Below are 27,353 nucleotides of genomic sequence, written 5' to 3' on the forward strand. Positions count from 1 at the left end.
TCTTGCTAAACTTTTCAAATCAGGTTACCCAGGAGATATCCGATAAAAGCAGAGTCTTTCATCTCTTAGGATCTGATAGGTAAGAAGAAGCCATTATTTATTTAGCTAATTACAAACATATTGGTGTTTGTACAACTGAGCTAGTGCACATATAAAATCTTGATGTAATTGACAACTATGTTAAACACTTCCATTCCTGATACTTATACCAAGGCCCAAGAGGAAAGTATACCGTATAACATTCTCCTATGCATTTTACCCTCGTGTTTGTGAGCATGACCTCTGAAGATCCACTAGTTACTGGCAGCTTTTCTAATTTCAAAAGATATTTATACTGTTAATTCCCTAACCCGAAAAGTGGCCAACATGAAAAATGTTTAATTTAATTCCAGTATTTTTGTAAGTTGAATAATCATGACTAACTGCAGATCCATATTATCTGTGAAACTATCACCACTAGCCAAAACTGTTGATTTGTTTTTGAAGAACAAGTAGGGAAAAAATGTGTACTTCAGAATACGTCACCAGTAATTCCTGAATGGCCGAATTTGAATAATTCTAAAATGATATTGCTGTTTTCCGTTGGTTACATACATAGTAAATTTGTAGTGCTTATTACAAAATTTCCCAAACTCCAGTTTGTTCTGTAAATTCACATATCATTGTTTATGCCTTCACTTGAATCTTTCAAGCTCTTGCATTTTTTCAACTGCAGAGATACCAATATGGGAATTTAATCTTGTGTAAATAGTGGTTATCATAAAAGACAGCTACACTGCTCACTCGCCACCAACATTCCCATGAAGCTGCTTGGCCCAGGTCTTGTTGCGTTTGAATGTCTTGTCTGCAAGTGGCCATACAAGAAAAATTAAACATACTGCTCATTAAAAGATCTGGCTACACACAACAAAAATTTTACAGGGATCTTTGCTCACCAGCCCTATGCATTCTCCTTGCATTGGAACAATTGCATTCTTCATAAGTGTGCACAGTGGATAGAATAAATAGAACACAATAGAATCTATAATTTACTGCCAGAAAGTTGTTTAAGGTGCTTGCCTAGCAACTACCAGCATAGTACCTATTTTGCGTGATTTACAAGTTCACTTACATTTGTTCTAGTTGCTGTAAACCTTCAAATTAACTACTATTTTGAGTTCTTCAATGAATTCATTCTATTTACATATTAGAATCCTGCTTCTTGAAAGCTTTTGCAGATTAATTTTAAAAAGTCTGAAATTTGGTAAAGGCAAACATTTTGATAGCTTTGATATAGATAATTTGCATGAGATAATGTGGATCTATTTAATAATAGCTCATCAATATGTGAAAACTGATATCCTCCGAGATTGAAACTGCTGGTTAGTTTTTTTGTTTGCACCCTGTCTAGAGTCCTTTGTGCTAAGGCAGTGTCTGGGTCAACAGGATCTGAGCTTCTCCCAATGTTACTCAGCCAGCCATTTGTAGATGTTGAGTACAGCCTAAGTCTACCTGACCTCTCTTTCTCTGCTCATTCTCATTTAGCCTTCCTGATGAAGCTCCTCGCCCTTCCAGACATCATGATATAACCTGGCATCCAGGCATTCTGCTTTTCTATAAATCTTATGTTGCATATGTCCACTTTCATGCACACCCTGCAAAGTGAGGAGGCTATTCAAGTGACAGGAAGGGATAGAGAGAACAAATCTAAGAGTAAACCATCAGATAAGGCTACAGATTAAAAAAAATAAAAGAACAAAGCTAAAAGTTCTGTATCTGATTGGACGTAGCATTCCAAACAAAACACATAACTGATAGCGCAAATAGAAATAAATAATTATGACCTGAAAGCCATGGCAGAGATATGGCTGCAGGATGACATAAGATTGGGACCTGAATATTGAAGGCTACATGATATTTAGGAAGGAGAGGAAGCTAGGAAAAGGTGGAGGGGCAGCTCTGTTAATTAATGATCGTGTTGGCACATTACATAGAAACTAGGAGCAGGAGTAGGCCATTTGGCCCTTTGAGCCTGCTCCGCCATTCATTATGATGATGGCTGATCATCCAACTCAATAGCCTGCTCCCGCTTTCTCCCCATACCCTTTGATCCCTTTCGCCCCAAGAGCCATATCTAACTTCTTCATGAAAGCATACAATGTTCTGGTCTCAACTACTTTCTGTGGTAACGAATTCCACAGGCTCACCACTCTCTGAGTGAAGAAATTTCTCCTCATCTCAGTCCTAAATGGTCTACCCCATATCCTCAGACTGTGACCCTTGATTCTGGACTCCCCCAACATCGGGAACGTCCTTCCTGCATCTACCCTGTCTAGTCCGGTTAGAATTTTATAGGTTTCTCTGAGATCCCCTGTCATTCTTCTGAACTCCAGAGAATATAATCCTAATCGACTCAATCACTCCTCATATGTCAGTCCTGCCATCCCAGGAATCAGTCAGATCAACCTTCGCTGCACTCTGGCTATAGCAAGTCCATCCTTCCTCAGATAAGGAGACCAAAACTGCGCACACTATTCCAGGTGTGGTCTCACCAACGTCCTGTACAATTGCAGCATGACATCCCTGTTCCTGTACTCGAATCTTCTGGCTATGAAGGCCAACATACCATTGTCCATGATGCTACCTTCAAAAACAGTTCCTCTGACATGTCCTCCTTCTTCCTAACCGAGGTTTTCAACCCTCGGTCGTTGACAGGCCCCCCAACCATGTCCGGCCCATCTCCTGCGCATCCGCCCTCACGCCTTCTCCTCCCTCCCAGAAACATGATAGGGTCCCCCTTGTCCTCACTTATCACCCCACCAGCCTCCGCATTCAAAGGATCATCCTCCGCCATTTCCGCCAACTCCAGCATGATGCCACCACCAAACACATCTTCCCTTCACCCCCCTTATCGGCATTCCGTAGGGATCGCTCCCTCCGGGACACCCTGGACCACTCCTCCATCACCCCCTACTCCTCAACCCCCTCCTATGGCACCACTCCATGCCCACGCAAAAGATGCAACACCTGCCCCTTCACTTCCTTTCTCCTCACCGTCCAAGGACCCAAACACTCCTTTCAAGTGAAGCAGCATTTCACTTGCATTTCCCCCAACTTAGTCTACTGCATTTGTTGCTCCCAATGTGGTCTCCTCTACATTGGAGAGACCAAACGTAAACTGGGCGACCGCTTTGCAGAACACCTGCGGTCTGTCCGCAAGAATGACCCAAACCTCCCTGTTGCTTGCCATTTTAACACTCCACCCTGTTCTCTTGCCCACATGTCTGTCCTTGGCTTGCTGCATTGTTCCAGTGAAGCCCAACGCAAACTGGAGGAACAACATCTCATCTTCCGACTAGGCACTTTACAGCCTTCCGGACTGAATATTGAATTCAACAATTTTAGGTCGTGAGCTCCCTCCCCCATCCCCACCCCCTTTCTGTTTCCCCTTTCCTTTTTTTTCCAATAAATTATAAAGATTTTCCTTTTCCCACCTATTTCCATTATAAAAAAAAACACCCCCACTAGATCTATACCTTGAGTGCCCTACCATCCATTCTTAATTAGCACATTCGTTTAGATAATATCACCAACTTTAACTTTAACACCTATGTGTTCTATTGTACTATTGTCGTTGACATCTTTTGATGATCTGCTTCTTTCACTGCTTGTTTGTCCCTACAACCACACCCCCTCTCCACCTCTCTTTCTCTCTATCTCTCCGCCCCCCACACACACACCTTAAACCAGCTTATATTTCAACTCTTTCTTGGACTCGAACTCAAGTTCTGTCGAAGGGTCATGAGGACTCGAAACGTCAACTCTTTTCTTCTCCGCCGATGCTGCCAGACCTGCTGAGTTTTTCCAGGTAATTCTGTTTTTGTTTTGGATTTCCAGCATCCGCAGTTTTTTTGTTTTTATACCATTGTCTTTACCACCTGCTGCACCTGCATGCTTACCTTCATTGACTGGTGTACAAGGACACCCAGGTCTCATTGCACATTCCCCTCTCTCAATTTATAGCCATCCAGATAATCTGTCTTCCTACCAAAATGGATAACCTCACATTTATCCACATTCTACTGCATCAGTCATGCATTTGCCCATTCATCCAGCTTGTCCAAATCACACTGAAGCATCTCTGCATCCTCCTCACAGCTCACCCTCCCACCCAGCTTTGTGTCACCTGCAAATTTGGAGATATTACATTTAATTCCCTCATTGAAATCATTAATATATATTGTGAATAACTGGGGTCCCAGCACCGATCCCTGCAGTACCCCACTAGTCAATGCAATTGCCTTTCGGAAAAAGAGCCATTTATTCCTACTCTTTGTTTCCTGTCTGCCAACCAGTTTTCTATCCATCTCAATACACTACCCCCAATCCCATGCACTTTAATTTTACACGCCAATCTCTTATGTGGGACTTTGTAAAAAGCCTTCTGAAAGTTCAAATAAACCACACCTACCGGCTCCCCCTCATCAATTCTACTAGTTACAGCCTTGAAAAATTACAGTAGATTTGTCAAGCATGATTTCCCTTTCATAAATCCATGCTGACTCTGTCTGATTCTGCCCCTGTTTTCCATGTGCTCAGCTATTAAATCTTTTATAAAGGACTCAAAATTTTCACCACTATCGACGTCAGGCTGGCTGGCCTATAATTCCCTGTTTTCTTTCTGCCTCCCGTTTTAAATAGTGGGGTTACATTAGCTACCCTCCAATCTGTAGGAACTGTTCCAGAGTCTATAGAATCTCGGAAGATGACCACCAATGCATCCACTATTTCTAGGGCCACTTCCTTAAGTACTCTGGGATGTAGATTATCAGGCCCTGGGGATTTATCGGCCTTCAATCCCATCAATTTCCCCAACACCATTTCCCTACTAATACGGATTTCTTTCAGTTCCTCCCTCTCACTAAACTCTGTGTTCCCCAACATTTCTGGTATGTTATTAGTGTCCTCCTTTGTAAAGACAGAACCAAAGTATATATTTAGTTGGTCAGCCATTTCTTTGTTCCTCATTATAAATTCCCGTTTCTGACTGTAAGGGACCTACATTTGCCTTCACCAATCTTTTTCTCTTCACATACCTATAGAAGCTTTTACAGTCAGCTTTTATGTTCCCTGCAAGTTTACTCTCGTACTCTATTTTCCCCTTCTTAATCAATCCCTTGGCCCTCCTTTGCTGAATTCTCAACTGCTCCCAATCCTCAGGTCTGTTATTTTTTTCTGGCCAATTTGTATGCCTTTTCCTTGCATCTAATACTATCTCTAATTTCCCTTGTAAGCCATGGTTTGGCCACCTTTCCTGTTTTACTTTTGTGCCAGACAGGAATAAACACCCATGCGCTCTTTGAATGTTTGCCATTGAATATCCACCGTCATCCCTTTAAGTAACGTTTCCCAATCCATCATAGCCGACTTGCACCTCATACCATCGTAGTTTCCTTTATTAAGATTCAGGATCCAAGTCTCAGAATCAACTACGTCACTCTCCATCTTGATGAAGAATTCTATCATATTATGGTTGCTCATCCCCAAGGGGCCTCGCACAATTAGATTGCCAATTATTCCTTTCTCATTACACAATACCCAGTCGAGGATGTCCTGTTCTCTCATTGGTTCCTCAATGTATTGGTCCAGAAAAACATCCCGTATTCACTCCAGGAATTCCTCCTCTACGGTATTGTTACTAATTTGATTTGCCCAATCTCTATGCATATTAAAGTCATCCATAATTACAGATGTTCCTTTATTACATGCGTCTCTAATTTCCTGTTTAATGCCATTCCCAACATCACCACTACAGTTTGGGGGTCTATATACAACCTCCACTAACATTTTTTTGCCCCTTAGTGTTTCTCAGCTCTACCCATACAGATTCCACATCAAAGAACAAAGAAAAGTACAGCACAGGAACAGGCCCTTCGGCCCTCCAAGCCTGCGCCGATCATATTGCCCGTCAACTAAAACATTTTGCACTTCCGGGGTCTGTATCCCTCTATTCCCATCCTATTCGTGTATTTGTCAAGCTGCTTCTTAAACACCACTATCGTACCTGCTTCCACCACCTCCTCTGGGAACGAATTCCAGACACTCACTACCCTCTCTTGTTGGAGCTAATATCTTTCCTCACTATTGCGTTAATTTCCTCTTTAACCAGCAATGCAACTCCACCACCTTTTCCTTTTTGTCGGTCCTTCCTAAATACTGAATACCCCTGGATGTTCAGTTCCTATCCCTGGTCACTCTGCAGCCATGTCTCCGTAATCCTGACTATACCATACATCTATTTGCGCAGTTAATTCATCCACTTTATTGCGAATGCTCCTCGCATTAAGGCACAAAGCCTTAAGGCTTGTCTTTTTAACATTACTTGTCCCATTCCCGTTATTTTTTACTGAGGCCCTGTTTGATTCTTGCCCTTGATTTCTCTGATTATCACTTTTCTTATTCTGCTTTCTGTCTTTTGTTCTTGTCTTTGATTCCCCTTCCCCTGACTCTGTACATAGGTTCCCATCCCCCTGCCATTTTAGTTTAAACCCTCCCCAATCACTCGAGCAAATCTATCAGTCCCAGTCCTGCCCAGGTGTAACCTGTCCGGTTTGTACTGGTCCCACCTCCCCCAGAACCGGTCCCAATGCCCCAGGAATCTGAAACCCTCCCCTTCACACTATCTCTTCAGCCACGTATTCATCTGATATATCCTGCTATTTCTACTCTGACCAGCACGTGGCACTGGTAGTAATCCTGAGATCACTACCTTTTGAGGTCGTACTTTTCAACTTACTTCCTAACTCCTTATTCTGCTTTTCTGCTTTTAGGACCTCAGCCTTTTTTTTTTACCTGTGTCGTTTAGTACCAATGTGTACCACGACCACTGGCTGTTCACCCTCCCCCTTCAGAATGTCCTCTAGCCGATCTGAGACGTCCTTGACCCTAGCACCAGGGAGGCAACATATCATCCTGGAATCTTGTTTGCAGCCACAGAAATGCCTATCTATTCCCCTATAACTATTGCATTCCCACACTTTTCACTCCTCCCCTGTGCAGCAGAGCCAACCGCGGTGCAACGAATTTGGCTGTTGCTGCTTTCGCCTGAGAGGCCATTCCCCCCAAAAGTATCCAAAGTGGTATATCTGTTTTGCAGGTGAATAGCCACAGGAGATTCCTGCACTGCCTGCCTATTCCTCTTGCTTTGCCTGGTGGTCACCCATTCCCTTCCTGCCTGTGGACTCTTAGCTTGCGATGTGACTACCTCTCTATACATGCTATCCACGATACTCTCCGCTATGTGGATGCTCCAGTGTCCCCAGCCACCATTCCAGCTCCAAAACCCAGACTTCCAGGAGCTGCAGCTAGAGATACTTCCCGCACATATGCTGGTCCCCGGCACTGGAAATGTGCCCGGCTTCCCACATAGAGCAGAAGGAGCACACCACAGCTTTAAGCTCTCCTGCCATGACTTAGCCCTTTAAATTAAATTAAACCTTTTGGAAGATACTTAATATGAATTACTCCCGAGCCCTTCTTCCCTGCTCCTCGTTGTTACAGAATATAGCCCCAAAAACGATGAACTACAAAATAAGACCTTAAAAACTATAAACAATAAAAGTAGTAAATGCTTACCCGACCATACTCACGGTACTCAAAGGATTACCTCGTTCCCTCCTCACCGAACTCCTTCAGTCACCCCTGCTCTCCCAGCTTCTCTTCAACTCCCGATTCCTCTCATGTTTCTCTTCAACTCCCGGCTCCTCTCGCGCTCCTCTTCAATTCGCGGCTCCTCTCGCGCTCCTCTTCAATTCGCGGCTCCTCTCGCGCTCCTCTTCAATTCGCGGCTCCTCTCGCGCTCCTCTTCAATTCGCGGCTCCTCTCGCGCTCCTCTTCAATTCGCGGCTCCTCTCGCGCTCCTCTTCAATTCGCGGCTCCTCTCGCGCTCCTCTTCAATTCGCGGCTCCTCTCGCGCTCCTCTTCAATTCGCGGCTCCTCTCGCGCTCCTCTTCAATTCGCGGCTCCTCTCGCGCTCCTCTTCAATTCGCGGCTCCTCTCGCGCTCCTCTTCAATTCGCGGCTCCTCTCGCGCTCCTCTTCAATTCGCGGCTCCTCTCGCGCTCCTCTTCAATTCGCGGCTCCTCTCGCGCTCCTCTTCAATTCGCGGCTCCTCTCGCGCTCCTCTTCAATTCGCGGCTCCTCTCGCGCTCCTCTTCAATTCGCGGCTCCTCTCGCGCTCCTCTTCAATTCGCGGCTCCTCTCGCGCTCCTCTTCAATTCGCGGCTCCTCTCGCGCTCCTCTTCAATTCGCGGCTCCTCTCGCGCTCCTCTTCAATTCGCGGCTCCTCTCGCGCTCCTCTTCAATTCGCGGCTCCTCTCGCGCTCCTCTTCAATTCGCGGCTCCTCTCGCGCTCCTCTTCAATTCGCGGCTCCTCTCGCGCTCCTCTTCAATTCGCGGCTCCTCTCGCGCTCCTCTTCAATTCGCGGCTCCTCTCGCGCTCCTCTTCAATTCGCGGCTCCTCTCGCGCTCCTCTTCAATTCGCGGCTCCTCTCGCGCTCCTCTTCAATTCGCGGCTCCTCTCGCGCTCCTCTTCAATTCGCGGCTCCTCTCGCGCTCCTCTTCAATTCGCGGCTCCTCTCGCGCTCCTCTTCAATTCGCGGCTCCTCTCGCGCTCCTCTTCAATTCGCGGCTCCTCTCGCGCTCCTCTTCAATTCGCGGCTCCTCTCGCGCTCCTCTTCAATTCGCGGCTCCTCTCGCGCTCCTCTTCAATTCGCGGCTCCTCTCGCGCTCCTCTTCAATTCGCGACTCCTCTCGCGCTCCTCTTCAATTCGCGACTCCTCTCGCGCTCCTCTTCAATTCGCGACACGTCTCGCGCTCCTCTTCAATTCGCGACTCCTCTCGCGCTCCTTTTCAATTCGCGACTCCTCTGGTGGAGGGAGTGAATGTTTTGTGAATGGGGTGCCAATCAAGCGACTGCTTTGCCTGAATGGGTTCAAGAATCATGACTGTTGGCACTGCACTCATCCAGGCAAGTGGAGAGGATTCCATCACACTCCTGACTTGTGTCTTGTAGATGGCGATTTACTTGCCACAGGATTTCCCAGCCTCTGATCCACTCTTGTAGCCACGGGTATGTATGTGGCTAGTCCAGTTCAGTTTCTGGTCAATGGTAACCCCCCAGGATGTTGATAGTGGGGGATTCAGTGATGGTAATGCTGTTGAATGTCAAGGGGCAATGGTTAGGTTTTCTCTTGTTGGAAGTGTCATTGCCTGGCACTTTTGTGGCACAAATGTTACTTGCCATTTGTCAGCCCAAGTCTGTTGTCCTGATCTTAGTGCATTTGGACATGGACAGCTTCAGCATCTGAGGAGCTGCGAATGGCGTTGAACATTGTGCAATCATCAGCGAACATCCCCACTTTTGACCTTATGATGGAAGGAAGGTCATTGATGAAGCAGCTGAAGTTGGTTGGGCCTAGGCTACTACACTGAAGAACTCTTGCAGTGATGTCCAGGAACTGAGATGATTGACTTCCAACAACCACAACCATCATCTTTTTGTGCTAGGTATGACCCCAACCAACGGAGAGTTTTCCCCCTGATTTCCATTGACTCCATATTTGCTCGGGCTTCTTCATGCCACACTCTGCCCTTGACATCAAGGCAACATTTGACAGTCACTCTCATCTCACCTCGAGTTCAGGCCTTTTGGCCAGATTTGAACCAAGGCCTAATGAGATCAAGAGCTGAATGACTCTGGTGGAACCCAAACTGAGCATCAGTGAGTAGGTTACTGCTAAGCAAATGCTGATTTATAGTACTGTGATGACCCCTTCCATCACTTTACTGATGATCGAGAGTAGACTGATGGAACGGTAATTGGCTGGGTTGTATTTGTCCTGCTTTGTGTACAGGACGTACCTGGGCAGTTTACACATTGACAGGTAGATGCCAGTGTTGTAGATGTACTGGAACAGCTTGGCTAGGGGTGTGGCAAGTTCTGGAGCCCAATTCTTCAGTACTATTGCCGGAATATGGTCCGGGCCCATAGACTTTGCAGTATCCAGTGCCTTCAGCTGTTTCTTGATGTCACGTGGAGTGAATCAAATTAGCTGAAGACTGGCATCTGTGGTGCTGGGGACCTCAGAAGAGGCCAATATGGATCATTCGCTTGGTACTTCTGGCAAGATTGTAGCAAATGCTTCAGCCTTATCTTTTGCACTGACATGCTGGGCTCCACCACTGCCATCATTGAGGATGGGGATATTTGCAGAGCTGCCTCCTCCCATGGGTTGTTTAGTTGTCCGTCACCATTCACGACTGGATGTGGCAGGGCTGCAGAGCTTAGATTTGATCTGTTGGTTGTGGAATCACTTAGCTCTGTCTGTCGCTTACTGCTCATGTCTTTTGGCATGCAAGTAGTCCTGTGTTGTAGCTTCAGGTTGACACCTCATTTTTGGGTAAGCGGTGCATTTCCTGGCATGCCCTCCTGCACTCTTCATTAAACCAGGGTTGATCCCCTGGCTTGGTGGTAATGATAGAGTGAGGGATATGATGGGCCATGAGGTTACAGATTGTGGTTGAGTACAATTCTGCTGCTGCTGATGGTCACAGCACCTCATGTTGCCCAGTCTTGAGTTGCTTCATCTGTTTGAAACCTATTCCATTTAGCACGATGGTAGTGCCATACAACACGATGGAAGGTATCCTCAGTGTGAAGATGGGACTTTGCCTCCGCAAGGACTGTACAGTAGTCACTTCTACCAGTACTGTCATGGACAGATGCATCTGTGGCAGGCAGGTCGATGAGGATGAGGTCAAATATGTTTTTCCCTCTTGGTGTTCTCGCCACCTGCCGCAAATGCAGTCTAGCTATGTCATTGACGACTCAACCAGCTTGGTCTGTAGTGGTGCTACCGAGCCACTCTTAATGATGGACAATAAAGTACCCCACCTGGAGAACATTCTGCTCCCATGCCACGCTCAGTGCTTCTGCTAAATGGTGTTCAACATGGAGGAGTATTGATTCATCAACTGAGGGGGTTGGGGTGGATGGAGGGTCTGGGGTGGTGGTATGTGCTAATCGGCAGATGGTTTCCTTGCCCATGTTTGACTTGATGCCATCAGACTTCATGGGGTCTGGAGTTGATGTTGAGGACTCACAGGGAACTCCCTCCTGACTGTATGCCACTGTGCCACCATCTCTGCTGGGTCTGTTCTGCCAGTGGGACAGGATATACCCAAGGATGGCGATGGTGGTGTCTGGAACATAGTCATACACTTGGAATCATACCTTGCAGGCAATCTCAGGCTGTTGCTTGCTTACTTACTTTCTTCCTAGGTAGTAGTGATCGTAGTATGTTTGAATTTTACAATCAGGTTGAGAGTGGGTCAAAGGTGAGTATTTTAAACTTAACTAAGGGCAATTATGAGGGCATGAAAGCAGAGCTAGCTAAAGTGAACTGGAAATTTAGGTTAAGGGTTAGGTCAATAGAGATCCAGTGGCAGACATTTGAGGGATATTGCAGAATACACAGAGGAGATGCATTCCATTGAGAGAGAAAAAATCCAAGGGAAGGACACACCAGTTGTGATTAACTAAAAAGTTAACAATAGCATCAAACTGAAAGAAAAAACATGTAAGTGCACAAACATGGGTGGTAGGTCAGAAGATTCAACAGATTTTTTAATAACAAAGGGTGACTAAAATATGAATAAGGAGGGAAGAATTAGAGTATGAGAGAAAGCTAGCTAGAAATATAAAGACATAGTAAGAGTTTCTATAGATATTTTAAGAAGAAAAGAGTCAACAAAGTGAGCCTGGAGAAAGTGACTCGGGGGAATTAATAATGGAAAATAAGCAAGTGACAGATGAATTGAACCAGGATTTTGCATCAGTCTTCACTATAGATAATACAAGTAACATCCCAGAAATAGCTGCAGATCAAGGAATGAAAGGGAGGGAGGAACTCAGGATAATTACAATCACCATGGAAGTGGTACTGAGAAAATTGTTGGAGCTGCGGGCTGACAAGTCACCAGGTGCCAATGGACTTCATTCTAGGGTCTTAAAAGAAATGGTTAGTGAGATAGTTGATGCGTTGGTTTTAATTTTCCAAAATTCCCTAGGTTTGGGGAAGGTTCCATTAGATTGGAAGATAGCAAATGTAACTTCTTTATTCAAAAAGTGAAGTTGAACTTTTGATTGATTGCAGCAATTATGTTTTATAAATGTTATTAGGTTTTACTGAAAAATACAAGGCATAGCTATCATGTTTATCTTTATTTATTGCAGGGTTGTCGTGCTAGAAAGTCGACCAACAGACAATCCTACAGCACACAGCAATCTCTATATCTTAGCTGGCCATGAAAACAGTTACTAAGCAACACAAAGAAACTTAATCAGAGTGACTGTTGATTGAAATGGGACAAACATAACCGCTTCCAACAATGAAGATTGAGTGTTGAGGAAAATATAAAACAAAATAGAAGTTCAGCAGTGGCTGCTGTGGCCTTTCTTTTTGTTGTACTTCTATATTTGATTCTATCATGGGGTAGATTATTAAGCAAAATAGTAAATTTAGTAGCTAGATGTGGCTTTATTAAAATATTCCGCCACTGTGTGGTTGGTCTGTCATATCAAATTTGCATTATAAAAGCCATGACTAATTGTTTTGTAAACCGTAGCAAAAGATCTAATTTCTAATCGTAAAAGCACAATAATTCATGCAAAATGAAAATGTACAGCAATCTTAAAGTGCCACACTTTCTCATACTTATTTCAGAACTTAAGAATGAAGGGGTTAAAGGGTTAATTGACTCTCATACCCCCGAATTCCAACATCACCTTCTTACACCTATACTTTTTTCAGAATATTGATTGGTGTGCTTTAAGCTTTTCTACTTTATAAATATTTTGCAAGAAAATTTGGTGTTTCATAGTGTTCTCCTGTTATATACTAAGTCTACTTTTAATACTAAATCTATGTTTTTGGAAATCTTCTCTTGCCTAATACTGCAACAATTTTATAGGATTTTTAATGCACCCACTGCAAGACTGTACAGCTTGAATATCTGTTATAGTATAGCGATAAACTGAATATTTAAATGTTTTATTTATTAATCTGCCAATTGTAAGAAAGGTAACTTACAGGGGAAAAATAGGGTAATTACACCATATTTAGTTAAATTTGTTTTATTGAAGCTTAAGGCCGTAAGGAAGGGGGAAAATGTCCCTTTTAGCTGATTGTATGTATAAGCATATTGTAGTATATGAATTGGAACTTAAGCTCTTACACTCTTTGTACAAAGGCACCATATAAGCACTTTCCTGTACTACTTTTAATTTGTAAGGCTTAGCAATTTAGTGGATTTATTCATACATTTTAATCTTTTCATATGCAATGTATAGTGAAGGTGTTTTTTACACACATAACATGCAGTAGTTATAGGAGTGCAATAAAATCAGTCAAAATTGTCAAACATTGTATAAATCAAAAAAAAATACATTTCTCTTCTGGCTATTTTAATCATAAATGTTGGGGAAATCATCCCACTTCAAATTTTCAGCTTTGAAATTGGAATATGGTTTATGATGCAAGCAGTGAATATCTTTAAGTCACCATTTTCAGTTTCTACCTCACCCTATGAATGGCATCTGTTTTCTATGTCTCCACTTCTTGAAGACCTTTCAGAAAATTTTACTTTATCCACATTCTTAAAATTAGTCTTGCATATTAAAGGCTGTTATTCAATAAAATAAACACTAATTGTAGCAAAAAAAACTTGAATTAATTCTAACTCTGTAATATTCATCTGTAAATAATGTAAAATAAAATGTTCAATGCATGGGTTCAAATTTGTGATAATTACCTTGTGAATGAGAGCTATTCTACTGATCTATTACAATATAACTTGCAGTAGAAAATTATAACTTTCTGTAGGAACTGCTTGGATTTCAATTTATTAAAAGTACTAGTCTTTTCTTTATCCTACCACCCCATTGCTTGAGCTGTGTGTAAAGTTTGTGTCAATGTTTGTATGTTGTTAATAGGGCTTGAGTGCTAACCCTAGTTTAAAATTACAAATTAATCAATATTTTTACAGAATATGGTTTTTACAAAATCTTAGTTTACGAAAATGTTTACTTACAGTTTCAGTATTCACAATGAGTCACGTAAAAATCAAATTGATATTGTTACCAATCCATCACATTGTATATTTTTCCTTAAAACAATTGTTTAAGAAATACACAGCCCTTTTAAAGTGTACCATTGTTTTAAAAATTATAAGTTTCCTTGGTGATTAAAAGAGTTCTGTTTAGTATGTAATTGTTCCCCTTGAGCCGCTGTAAGGAGCTAATTTGTAAATAACTCTATGCAAGACGCTGTGACACAGCAATTATCTTTTTACAGATTGATTCTTGTAATCAGAATTTGAGACAAATATTTACAGAAATGCCAGTTTTTTTCAGAATTTAATTTTGAAACCATTCATTATTGCTGCAAACTTAGAAACAGAAGCTAACTGAAAAGTTCATAATAGTTGGGATCACAATTCTTAATTTCCATCTCGCTACACAAGTGCTATGAATATACTTTTTTAAATTTTAAAAAAATAAAAAAAAATTGGAAATGGACAAAGGTTTATAGGACTTATGTACCTTCTGCTGCTTGTAAGGACTCATCGCCCCTTTTGGCGGTGAGTGTACATTGGAACACATGCCATAAAAACTGGCCTTGGCCAGATCAATTTAACATCTCCATGTCAGTGCTTGTTTTTGATCAACAATTGTGATCATATCTGGAAAAGTTGAATTGGTTAGTTCACACCAAGACAACAACAGCAAAATACCTGTGCAAAAGCAAGATACTGTGGATGCAGGAAATCTGAAATAAAACACAAAATGCTGGAAATACTCAGCAGGTCTGGCAGTATCTGTAGAGTCATAAGGCTATAACCACACAGAAGGAGACTATTTGGCCCATTGAGTCCATGCCAGCTCACACAATTCAAGTCAGTGCCATTCCTCCTCCCTGTAGTCCTGCAAGTTTTTTTGCCTCAAGTGCCCATCCAATTTCCTTTTGAAACCAATGACTGTCTCTGCTTCCACCAACCTTGCAGGCAGTGTGTTCCAGGTTATTGCTACTCATTGTGTAAAAATGTTCTTCCTCATTGCCTGGAGCATTGAGAGAAAACAGTTAACAAATCAGGTCTTTGACCTTCCATCAGAACTGGGAAAACTGAGAAGTGTGACAGATTTTGAGCAATTGGAAGGGGAGGATGAGAGAAAAAACAAAAGGGAAGGTTTATGACCAGGTGGAGGACAGGAGATTAATTACAAATGGTTTCATCGTGCAAAAGCAGTGGCAATGGACAAGAAACAAAAGAGATCTATAGGAGAAGCAAACGATAGGATCTTGAAAAGCTGCTGTCCAAAAGCAAAGGAAATAAAAGAAATGAGAAAAACATACCAGCGAAGAAAAACAGAATACAGTGGGTGGGGGCAGAGATCACAACTGCAAATTTTTAACTCATGTTAAGTCCAGAAAGCTGTAAAGTGCCCTTTGGAAAGATGAGATGCTGTTCCTTGAGCTCATTTTGGGCTTTGTTGGAACATTGTAAGAGACTAAGGATAGAAAGGTCAGTGGGAGAAAGGTGAAAAATTATAATGACAGATGATTGGAAGTTCAGATCACGCTTGTGAACTGAATGGAGCTGTTCCATAAAGTAGTCACCCAGACTACAAAAAACGTTTCCTCCTTTCAGATGTGTAGGATTACAAGCTTTATCGCTTTATCTCTTCATCTCAATACTCCCCTGGATCCTTTTCCCCTTCAATTCCCTCTGACCTTCCTCACCCCTTGTCTGTATTCATGATATTGTCAAACCTTTCTCTCTCTGACTCTGAATGATCTCTCCTTAGCAAAGGCTTCAGCTTCATCCCCATAAGCCCCCATCTCAAATTTCAAGCTCAGCACAAGACTGAGTTTGTCTTCCATCACCTATATGTCCACTTCTTTAGCCCAGAGTACCCCTTCACACAGCAGATCCTTTTACTCATCTCCAAAATTCTCTGTCAACCTGGACCCTCCCTCGGACCTCTTAACCCGTCTAAATCTTTTCATTGTCATGCTAGCAGTTCTTATCAGCAGACTCAATTTAGAGTGAGGGAGGCGCAGAAATTATCCTCCTCTGGCCTTGCAGCACTTTATTCTTTCAAATCCAACCCTAACATTGTCATCAAACCTGCTGACAAAGGTGGTAGTGGTGCTGTTTTGTGTACCACCCTCTCCCAAGCAGAAGCCAAACGCCAACTCTGATGCTTTCCCTTACCTCCCCCATTCTATGACCCATCACTGAACATCACGCCATTGTTTCCAGGACTGTCAATGACATCACCTTTCCATGGCCCCCAGCCTCGAACAGCCTGCTCTTACCTAGCCCAACCAGTCGCCCTCGAACACTACCCTCCTCCACCTGGCTGAAATTGTTCTTACATTGAACAACTTTTTCAACTTCACTCATTTCTTCCAAAAAGGTGTTGCTATGAGTACCTGCTTGGCTCCTAGCTGTACTTTTTTTGATATACAGTATATGGAATATTCCTCATTCCAGTACTACTCAGGCCCCCTTCCTCACCCCTTTTCCTGGTACATTGAAGAGCTATTTCCTGCTGTCCAAGAACTGGTAAATGTAATTGACTTTGCTTCCAATTTCCACCCTTCTGCTTTCACATGGTCTATCTCTGAGTCTTCCCTTCTTTGAAAGCCTATCCCCAGAAATGGAGACAGTGCAATCAACCAATATTTACCATAAGCCCACTGACTCCCACTGTTGACTGCACTTCCTTACACCCCACTTCCTGTAATCACACTCTTCCATTCTTTCACTTCCACTATCACATCTTTTTGGACAATGCAGCCTTCTATACTAGCACTTCTGATGACTTTCTCCTTAACTAAGGATTCTTCCACCTTTATCCTTCCTATTACATGCATTTCTGCTCTGGACTCTTCTCCTTTCTACTGGAACCACAATAGGATTCCCTTTGTCTTTAACTTCCACTCACCAGCTTCCACAATCAAGGGATCATCCTGTCATTTCTGCCATCTCCAGCATGATGCCACTGCCAAATGCAGCTTCCCTTCTCTTTCCAGCATTCAGAAAGGACTGTTTTCTCTGCAATTCCATGATTCATTCCTCAGCTATCACTAACACCCCTCCCTTCCCTACGCACCTTTCAGTGCAAATGTAGGAGATGCAATACCTGCCCTTTTGTCATCTCCTCACTGTCCAAACACACCTTCCACGTGAAAGTGATTTAATTGTACTTTCTATTTAGTATACTGTATTCACTGCTCACAATGTCGTGATCTCTATATTATACTATCAACATCCTAGGGATTACTATTGACCAGAAACTGAACTGGACTAGCCATATAAATACTGTGGCTACAAGAGCACATGCCTCCCCAAAGCCTGTCCATCATCTATAGGGCACAAGTCAGGAGTGTGATGGAATACTCTCCACTTGCCTGGATGAGTACAGCTGCACAACAGTCAAAAAGCTTGATGCCATCCAGTTCAAAGCAGCCTGCTTGATTGGCACCCCATCCCCAAACATTCACTTCCTCCACCACTGACGTACCGTGGTAGTAATGTGTACCATCTACAAGATGCACTGTAGAAACTCGCCAAGCCTCCTTAAGCAGCAACTTGCAAACCCACGGCCACTACCATTTAGAAGGACAAGGGCAGCAGATACATGAGAACACCACTACCTCAAAGTTCCCCTCCAGGCCACTCACTGTTCCTTCAATGTCACTGGGTCAAAATCTTGGAACTCCCTCCCTGACAGCACTGCAGATGTACCTACACCACATGGATTGCAACAGTTCAAGAAGGCAGCTCACCATGACTTTCTCAAGGGCAATTAGGGATGGGCAATAAATGCTGGCCTACCCAGTGATGTCCACATTCCATGAATGAATAAAAAAAATATTGGGGATACCAAAAGCAGACTGGGTGACTGTTTTGTGGAACACCTCTATTCAATTAGCAAGGCTGACGCCAAGCTTCTTGTCGCCTGTTTTAATTCTCCAATTTGCTCCAATTCTGATCTTTCTGTCCTTGACCTCCTGCAATGTTCCAATGAAGCTGAAGGAACAGCACCTCATTTTTCAGCTGGGCACCTTACAACTTTCTGGACTCAATGTTAAGTTCAGTTTTAGATCACCATCTCTGCACCCACTTTTTTTTCCTTTGATTTGATTTCTTTTCTCTCTCATTTCTACTTTGCTTTTGGACAACAGCTATTCAGGATCCTGCCATTCACATCTCCTATAGGCATCTTTTGTTTTTTCACTTGTCCCTTTACCCCACTCCCTTTGGCCTTGCATCATGATTTTAATCTCACCTGCCCTTCACCCATCATGGACCTTCCCTTTTGTTCTTCCCATCCTCCCCCCTTTCAGTAGCTCCAAATCTATTACATTTCTAACTTTTCCCGGTTCTGATGAAAGGTCACAGATCTGAAACATTGACTGCTATTCTCTCTGCAGATGCTGCCAGTCCTGCTGAGTATTTCCAGCATTTTGTTTTTATTGCTGTGAAATCTTTGCATCTGCTCCTGTTCCACAGCAGAAAGTATAGCATGAAAAACCATTTACACTTCTGATGAAAATGTGCTGGGAATGTCGCATGGCCACCTAATGCATTTGAACCCTCTGTTTCTTTTGAATATTATGTGCACCTGGTTAATTTCATAGCTACATTATCCAAAATTATATTGATTTAAGAAAATCAGGTCGTTATATGTAAGCTGTCAGGAAAATTACTTAAACTTATAAGTGGATTTAAGAACCAGAGAGAAATAGCTGTTGTGAATTAACAAACAATGAAAGTAGAAATTTGCCAAGTTCATGTCCCTCCTAAAGTGGACCTCTTTTTTTAATTTAAAGAAAATTGGCTTCAGCTTTGTTATATTTGCAACAAAACTTGGTGCTATGCAGATTGTATGTTTCTAGTTGCAGTGTGCATTGCTACTACCTGAGGTTAAGTTACGATATTTGAATGGGTTACAAGAACATGAGCTCAAAATTGTAATTTAAAATGGTAAAATCTTGGTGCAGGATCAAAAGCTGCAGCAGAAGTTACAACCCTTTCCAATATAAAAATGGAAGAAATCCCTATTGAGGATGCATCTAGTATTAAAATTGTATGGTGGAAAAAGCTACCCTTATGGTAACCATTTACATCAAAAATCAAATAAATACTCAGCGTAAAGCCTTCAATTCTTCCACCTGCCACTGTATAAATCGCATTCCACCCCGCAACCATTCTCATGTTCATTGAAATGGATCAGCATACCTCATTTGCCTTTGAGTTGAATAAAGTTATAAAGGACTTGTTTAAGCTGTCAAATGGGTTGGATCCCAAGAGAAAAAGAGAATTAATCTCCCCTGCCTTTAAGACTATTTATGCTGATGGCACTCCTGTTGCTTCAATGGATGAGTGCTCAGCAAGGAGATCTGTTGTTCACTGTCTAGGTTGGTGTCATCTCATTTGTGATAAATCAAACTTGATTTGCAAACCCAATTGCAGGTATTACACGATGTGTATATTTAAGAATATTTTAAAGACTGAATTAGATAGATTCTTGATTGACAAGGGAGTTAAATGGTATAGGAAGTAAGAAGGGAAGTGGAGTTAAGGCCACAATCAGATCAGCCATGATTTTATTGAATGATGGAGCAGGCTTAAGGGGGCTGCATGGCTGACTCCTGCTCCTAATTTGTATGTTTGTATCTAAGTCACTGCTGTGGGTGGGTGGGGGGAGGTGGAAGGGGGTGCAGGGTTTCAAATGTTGAGATTGCTTGATGACGGAGACTTCTCCATTTGGATCTGTCCAGGATTTTCTTTCCCCCCATGTAGTGGGTTCCAATTTACAGGCTTTGAGATTGACTTTCAGAATGTCATTCTTAAGTTTGGGATGTCCTGAGGTATCTGTCTCAGTTGTCTGTAGATTACTGCATTTGATGTGCAGGGATCATCCATTTGAACCATATGCCTGAAACAGCTGAGCTGAGCTCTGGTGAGCATGCTCTTGATATCAGGTATGTAGCACCTTGCAAGAACTTTGGTGTTATGGCACTTGATGTTGCAGATAGATGTTAAGCAGCAAAGGTGAAATGTATCTAATTGCTTTATGTGACACCAGTAGGTTATCCATATCTCAGCAATAAAGAAGCGATGGAAGAACACTGTCTATAGACTTTAATCTTTGTTTTGAAACAAACTCCATTCTCTCTCCAAAGCCTGTGAGTGAGCTTGTTGAATGCTGAGCTTGCTTTTGTCAGTGATGGGTGATTCCATTGTCCAACATGGTGTTATTAGAGAGGGTATTCCCACAATAGCAGAACTTACGAACTGAGTTGACTGTATTGTTGATTGTGATTGTGGGTCTTGGAGTTTGTGGCCTGTAGCAGGTTGGTACAAGATCCTTTTCTTTTTCAGACTTATTGTAAGGCTGAAGCATTTTGAGGCTTGGGAAAAGTGGTCAACAAGCAGCTGGATGTCCTCCAGAATGTGTGCTATGAGAGCACAGTCATTGGCAAAAAAGTGTTCACTCAGGACAGGAAGGGCTCTGAAGAAGAGTCGTTTGGACTCGAAACGTTAACTGTTTCTCTCTCCACAGATGCTGTCAGACCTGCTGAGTTTTTCCAGCAGTTTCTGTTTTTATTTGAGTTCATTCAGTATGCTTATGCTATCTGTATAAAATGATCACTTTTGGCCTCATACTAGCACCCAAAATGTTTATAAAGTATCTATTGTGCAGCTTTTCTCAGATTTTGACACCATTATATCATTGCTCTTCAAGATGCTATACAACATTATAAGTCTTAAGTTTATAAGAGAACAGTCTAAGAAAGATCAATCTTCCATAAGCCAGGTTTCAGATAATTTGAAAAGAAAAATGAAAAACATCATCGGACCAGCCAATGCTCACCATTAGATAGTGTGACTTTTTGCACCACCCTCTCTAACTGATAATTTCTAAGCTACAGGAGGAAAAACACTCTGGTCAGTTTTAGAGAAAATGGTAGGAAATTTCTATCTCCCGACAAGAGTTTCAATGCCTTTAACCCTCTAAATCTCTTAATTTCCCATTCATAAGAGCTTAAGAAATAAGAGCAAGAATCAACAGTTCAAAAGGATGGTGACTGATCTTCTACCTCAGTTCCACTTTCTGCATTATCCCAAATCCATTATTTCCCTGAGTACTCAAAAATCGATCAATTTCTACCTTGAATGTACTCAGCAACTGAGTATCCCGCAGCTCTCTGGAGTAGAGAATTCACAACCCTTTGAGTGACATAATTTCTGTTCATCTCAGTCCCTTTGTGTAAAAACTTCATGTGTGGCACCTTATCAAATGCTTTTTGAAAATCCAATTACGTGACATCTACTGGTTTCCCCCCTATTAGTTACAGCCTAAAAAAAACATAAATACATTTGTCAAACATTTCCCTTTCATAAATCCATGTTGACCTTGTCTAATCCTCTAATCCTAGTGATTTTCTAAGTGACCTGTTGCCACCGGCTGGCTGGATACCTGTTGCACTGTTATTCTGAAGGTGAGACGGCTCCGCCCCGAGTGGAGCGATTGACGGTTCAGCCGAGTTGTTGTTCACACTCTTGGGGTGGGGTGGGGGCGAAATCAACGGGTTGTTGTGGGGATAAGACTCTTCCGAGTGGGATTAAACACCGGACAAGGGAATCCGATATCGCCTGGGGCAAGGGCAACAGCAGCATTTTGCCGCTGGGTGAGGGACAGGGTCTGTGTCCAGAAGCGGGAGCATCTCTCCAGAGGCAGCGCTCCGGGGCGGGCAGCGGGAGCCGGAGGCGCTGCCCCCGAGGACTTGGCGACAGGTCCTGGGCAGCGGCGGCGCCACCGCCTTCTCCAATATTTCAGTCGGTCGCTCAGGGCTCGGGCTCGGACTCGGACGCGCCATTTTAGACCTTCGGCGTCGAGACTCAGGTGAAAACTGGCGGCAATTAGCAGCGGGGACCTGGCGGTATGGAGAAATACGACAGAATTGCCAAGATCGGCGAGGGCTCTTACGGTGTGGTGTTCAAGTGCAGGAATAAAGAGACCGGGCAAATAGTGGCGATTAAAAAGTTTGTGGAGTCGGAGGATGATCCGGTTATTAAGAAGATCGCGCTCCGGGAGATCCGGATGCTGAAGGTAATCCAGTCAGTGCTGGGGACTTTCCCATCATATTTAATACACAAATCTTTGTACAACAGAGAGTACGTGGCCGTGTTTTGTATAAATAACTGACAGCGTGTCATCATTTTTGCGTCGGACAAATTTTTTTCAGACGTTCAGGATTTGCCTGCACTTTGTGGCTTCGACCATTCCCGGGCGCTTTTTGTACGGGTTGGAAATCAAACTCGCTTCACTTCACCAAAATAAAATTCAGACCTCGCTGTGTGCAAGTGACAACCTTGTTGCTTCTGTTAAAGTAGCGATAAAACAGCTCGAATCTCTCGCTTTCTCTGGCCGGTATGAGAAGCGGGGAATCGGAGCTTGTTGTCATGATTGGAATTTGCGTTCGTTAAATTGTGTGGAATCGCTGAGCAACACGAGGAAATGCTCTAAGTTGCCGAGCCCAGCCAACGCCGGGCACTCCGAAACCTGGGATCTCCGTGCCTAGTTCCGTTATTGAATCATATTGCTGCTGGTCTCAGACTGTGATTGTCAATATAGCATTAGGAGATTGGTGCCAGTCACCTCTGAACGAAACGCTTTTAACCATTTCCAAATCAGCAGAATGTGATGTACATCGTGCTGATCTCACTGTCTGATGTTCCAATTCTCCGTTTTTCAGCTTCAAAAATCAAAACTGCTGCATGACATTGCTGTGCAGTACGTGACATATTATCATATGTGGCTAAATAACGCGAGCAAAACCATCTGCTTGCTGTTGTAATTTTTTTCTGTTCCAATCCTTTAACTGTAACCTGCTTTTGACGGTAAATTCTCTGTATTACATGTTTGAAATTTCCCAAGCGCTTCATAGCCGATCAACTGCTCCAGTCACTGTTGCAGGGAGTGGCGTGGTCAATTTGTGCACAGCAAGTATCCACAGCAGTGAGAGGAAATGACAAGATCTTGTTTTTAGATGTTGACTGAGAAATTAAGTATTGGCCAGAAGACCAGGAGAACTCCCCTGCTGTTATTCGAATAATGCCAATAGATCTTTTACATTCACCTGAGAGGACAGATGGGCCTTGGGTTAACATCTCATCTCAAAAGGGGGCAAGTGAAACATCCCCTCACTGCAGTGTTATCCTAGATTACGTGCTGAAATCTATGGAGTGGGGCTTGAACCCATGACCTGACTGAGATGAGAGCCTGACCACCGACATTTTTGGTGTTTGATGTATCCAAATAGTTGTCCTTCATATTTTAGAACTGCTACTCACACAGAATATTTGTGAGATCCAGGACTGAATGATGGAGGTGGATTTGTGGCAAAAATAAAATAACTGGGCTATGCTAACGTAACCTTGGAGGGAAAATCATTTCATTTCAAGCATGCCTTTTTGTGACACCCTCATGTCATCTGGATTAAACAGTTGATGAGTAAACCTAGTTATGCAGCACTGGACTTGGAAATCTGGGACTTCAAAGTAAGTCACAAGCTAATTTTTTTTCATGTTCTTCCATCATAGTGAGGGTAAATGGACGTTGTGTAGTTGACTAGGAAACTGAGAATCGAGTTTATAGCTGCTGCAAAAGATTACATGTAGACCATGCTCATGTATCCAGGGATTGTAGCCTATCATGACTGGGGTACAGAAAGGTAAAGAGAAGCTGCTGAAAGTGTACTGGCAAATGGTGGAACCACCAAACACTGTGTTCTTACATGCTTTCTTACATAGTGACATTTATGGGGATTTGCTGGTACCTACTGTCCACGTAGCTTTACCCAAACCAATGTTTCTCAAGCCTTTAAATGACCAATATGTGACTGACTTTACTGTAAGCAGGGAGTTTAAGCATGCTCTCCTTGGGCTCAAAGTGACTACATTGCATACCTGGCAATGGAGGTTTACAACCAAGTTAACCATCTGCAGCATACTCAGTGATTGAGTAACTGAGGCAGGCAAGTTCCCTGTACTTCAGGGCAAGTTTGACAATTGGGCTAATCATTGGAAGCAGGGATTCTTCCCATTTGGCTCCAGATAGCCCTGCAAGCCATTATCCTAATGTGAGTGTGGCTTTGGATGAGAAGTAGGAAATATAGAAGTATTCTGTGTTGATAGGCTGCACAATTTTACCTGCTTAAACTGTAGTAATATTCTATGTGGAATTGTGGATCCCTGAGCTTTGATTCTACCAACTTTGCCAAGCTTACTGGGCGTGGATAAATGGGGTTTTATCTCTCTCAGAGAGAGTTCCAGAAGAGGTAAATAGAAACACTAACTGTGTGGATTCCTCAGCACCTGTAGCTTTGTTTGGAGACTCCTAAATCTGACAGTTGGCTTGCACGCATAAAATAAAATCCTTTCATGGGTTCAACTCAACAGCTCCTAATGCTTGATGATTATGGAATTATATTTTATAAATAACTGCAATAAGTTGCTATAGATTCTGATCAAAAGTATTTCAAGTTGAAGAAATATTATTTGTCCTCTGCAGCTTAATTACTTAAGGAAAACATGTGGAATTATAGTAGATTGCAAACGATTCACAAATGTCCAGTAAGACATTATTTTAAATGTAATTAAAATACAAATGATATCAACATATATTTTACAGAAACAACTTTTTGAATAATTTATGTTATTCATTACTATCTTCCAATGACAGCCGTGGTGGGATTGAGCCAGGTATATCAAAGAAAGTTTCATTCCTTAGGGCTGACAAGTCAAGTGGTTGGCTATGACAACTATGTGTTTCTAAAGTTACCTGTGTTGCTACCGAAGAGCGTATGTGCATCCTACATAATGTGGTGATGCTCAAGGTCACTAAAGCAAGATAGAATTCAGAGAAAGGCTCCAAGGGATGATTCTCAGATGCAAGTTATTTGTCTGTGTGTGTGTGTGTGTGTGTGTGTGTGTGTGTGTGTGTGTGTGTGTGTGTGTGTGTGTGTGTGTGTGTGTGTGTGTGTGTGTGTGTGTGTGGGGGGGGGGGGGGTGGTAGAGAGAGAGACACAGCTGAATTTTATTTTAATTGAGAAAAGATTAAAGGAAGGAAGGCGAACATGAACCATGTCCTTAAAATTCTGAGAGGCACTGTTTGTGTGCTGTGTTATTTGAGACTAGAGATTAGAAGGTTTTTCATATTTGGCATGGACTTGTAGAATAAACTTCTAGCAAGAATAGCTGATGTTCTGCCAATTGTTTCACAAAAACTGGATGGTTGTTATTTGATCATCTGGGATGATCAAGCATATCATAATACTATTGCAAGTTGTTGCTTGTGGAGTCAATAAGCCAGGATTGAATTGCAATGATGTGGGAATCAAGTTGGCCGGATTACCTACAGAGATCAAAAAATATCCGAACAGATTAATTTTCTTGAAAGGTAAACAAATACGATTGAATCCAATGCATGGTGCAAGGAAGTATTGAGTGGACTGAATTACTTCCTCATTTACTTTTCTGTTTTTTTGTGTTCTAATTATATCACACCGCTTAATGATTTAATTTCCCATTTGGGTCAAAACACACTATTAAAAAGGGAGGGGAGGTAGTTAAAATGCTTATTGGTGGTAACTTTTCAACCAACTTATTGGTGATGTACAAGAATGGCCATGAATAACTAATCTACATTCTGTTTGCATGGGCAGTAACTCAACTGCAATTGTTCATTGTCCATTGTCCATCTATAGCCATTAGCTAAATTGAGCAGGTACCATAAGGAGAAACTTGTTGCTCTGCTACTCTACAGCAAGTCTGTTGGTTCACCAGTGTTATCTCTTCAAAGCATTCTTTATTAAAAATCATAGAACACCACTTTTTATTGCAAGAAATTGACAAGGTAAGTTTAATATGTCAATAACTATGGCAATAATTGAACAAGAATTTGAACTTAAGAAAGGAGAGGATAAGACAATAAAGTCAAGGTATGAGAAAGGCAGAATTGTAGAAATGTTCTTAACTGAAGCCTGCTTCTGGCTTTTTGGGGAGAAAATCCAGATCACTCATCTTTCGTTTATGTCCAAAAATGAAGGTGCTGGTGCAAGGAATGTTAAAACCAGAATGGATTACATTCTGCTTTATTCACTCTGTACCAAATTAAGTTACTCTGGATAATAAAAACTGACCAAAATGGCTTCCATTTTAGCAGTGATTTGAGTTGGTGCACCTTCATGTGGGATTTAACAAGAGATTCAACGTTGCTACAACTCTTTGATTGGAAATTGATTAGAATGAACATGTTGGAGAGCTCTTTATGTAAGCATAACTGTGAAGTAATATGTTCTTTGGAACTTGCTGATATTATGCTCATCTAACCTCAATAATAGAGTGCCAGCATGTACTTCTGATTCATTACCAGGGCTTGTTCAGGACTAGTAATCCAGAAATCTGGACTAATCAGCAGAATTTGAGTTCAAATCTCATTTGAATTCAGTTTAAGTAACCTGGAAATAAAAAACTGATGTCAGTAAAAGTGACCATGAGGATGTTTAACTGTAGTAAAAATCCATCTGGTGTACTAAATGACACATTTTTGAAAGAAACCTGCTCTTACCTGCTTTGGCCCATATGTCATTGCAGTTGAACTGGCCTCTGGTGCCAAGGTAAAAGCAAGGCCATGTTCTTTGGGATTGGGCAGACCGATCCTTTGTCTCCTTCACTGTCAGGTCAGACTACATGAAGGTGCTGGGGATATGGCTTGGAGAAGCTGGGGCATGTACCAAAAACTGGGAGGAGCATATAGCCAAGGTGAGACAGAAATGTGGGAGCACGGCTCCCCCTCCATTCAAGAACATAGTCATGAGTTGTGAAGTGTTCTCGGTGTTGCTGTACGTAGCACAGGTATAGCCCATACCCCGATCCTGCGCTGCAGCGGTCACCCAAGCCATCTTCTACTTTATCTGGAGGTCAAAGATAGATCATGTCCACAGGGACATCATGTACGAAGCTCTGGATAGAGTAGGAGAAAATGTTCCCAACGTCACCCTCATCCTGATGGTCACCTTTGTGTGTGGCTGCATCAAGCTGTCCATAGACCCTCAGTATGCAAACACCAAGTGTCACTACGTGCTGAGGTTCTGTCTGTCCCCAGTGTTGCAAAAGATGGGTCTGGCCACATTGCCGTGGAATGCGCCGAGTAGTTGGACCTTGCCATACCAC

The 27,353-nt window shown here is 42.6% G+C and overlaps 2 protein-coding genes across 8 annotated transcripts in view; both read left to right on the plus strand.

Annotated features, from left to right (window-relative positions):
* The window catches only part of map4k5 (mitogen-activated protein kinase kinase kinase kinase 5), a 149,685-nt gene extending 135,718 nt beyond the window's left edge, over positions 1-13,967 (plus strand). For all 6 annotated transcript variants that reach the window (XM_041214459.1, XM_041214460.1, XM_041214464.1 and 3 more), the window contains 2 exons: positions 24-79; positions 12,274-13,967. In XM_041214459.1, coding sequence (XP_041070393.1) covers positions 24-79; positions 12,274-12,361 — 144 coding nt within the window. In that variant the 3' untranslated portion in view covers positions 12,362-13,967. The remainder of the gene's footprint in view (positions 1-23; positions 80-12,273) is intronic.
* A 7,761-nt stretch (positions 13,968-21,728) lies between these two features.
* Positions 21,729-27,353, plus strand: part of cdkl1 (cyclin-dependent kinase-like 1 (CDC2-related kinase)) — a 58,630-nt gene continuing 53,005 nt past the window's right edge. For both annotated transcript variants that reach the window (XM_041215053.1, XM_041215054.1), the window contains exon 1: positions 21,729-22,227. In XM_041215053.1, the coding sequence (XP_041070987.1) occupies positions 22,060-22,227 (168 nt within the window). In that variant the 5' untranslated portion in view covers positions 21,729-22,059. The remainder of the gene's footprint in view (positions 22,228-27,353) is intronic.

Source organism: Carcharodon carcharias, chromosome 20 (genome assembly GCF_017639515.1).
Source record: "Carcharodon carcharias isolate sCarCar2 chromosome 20, sCarCar2.pri, whole genome shotgun sequence".
NCBI lineage: Eukaryota > Metazoa > Chordata > Chondrichthyes > Lamniformes > Lamnidae > Carcharodon > Carcharodon carcharias.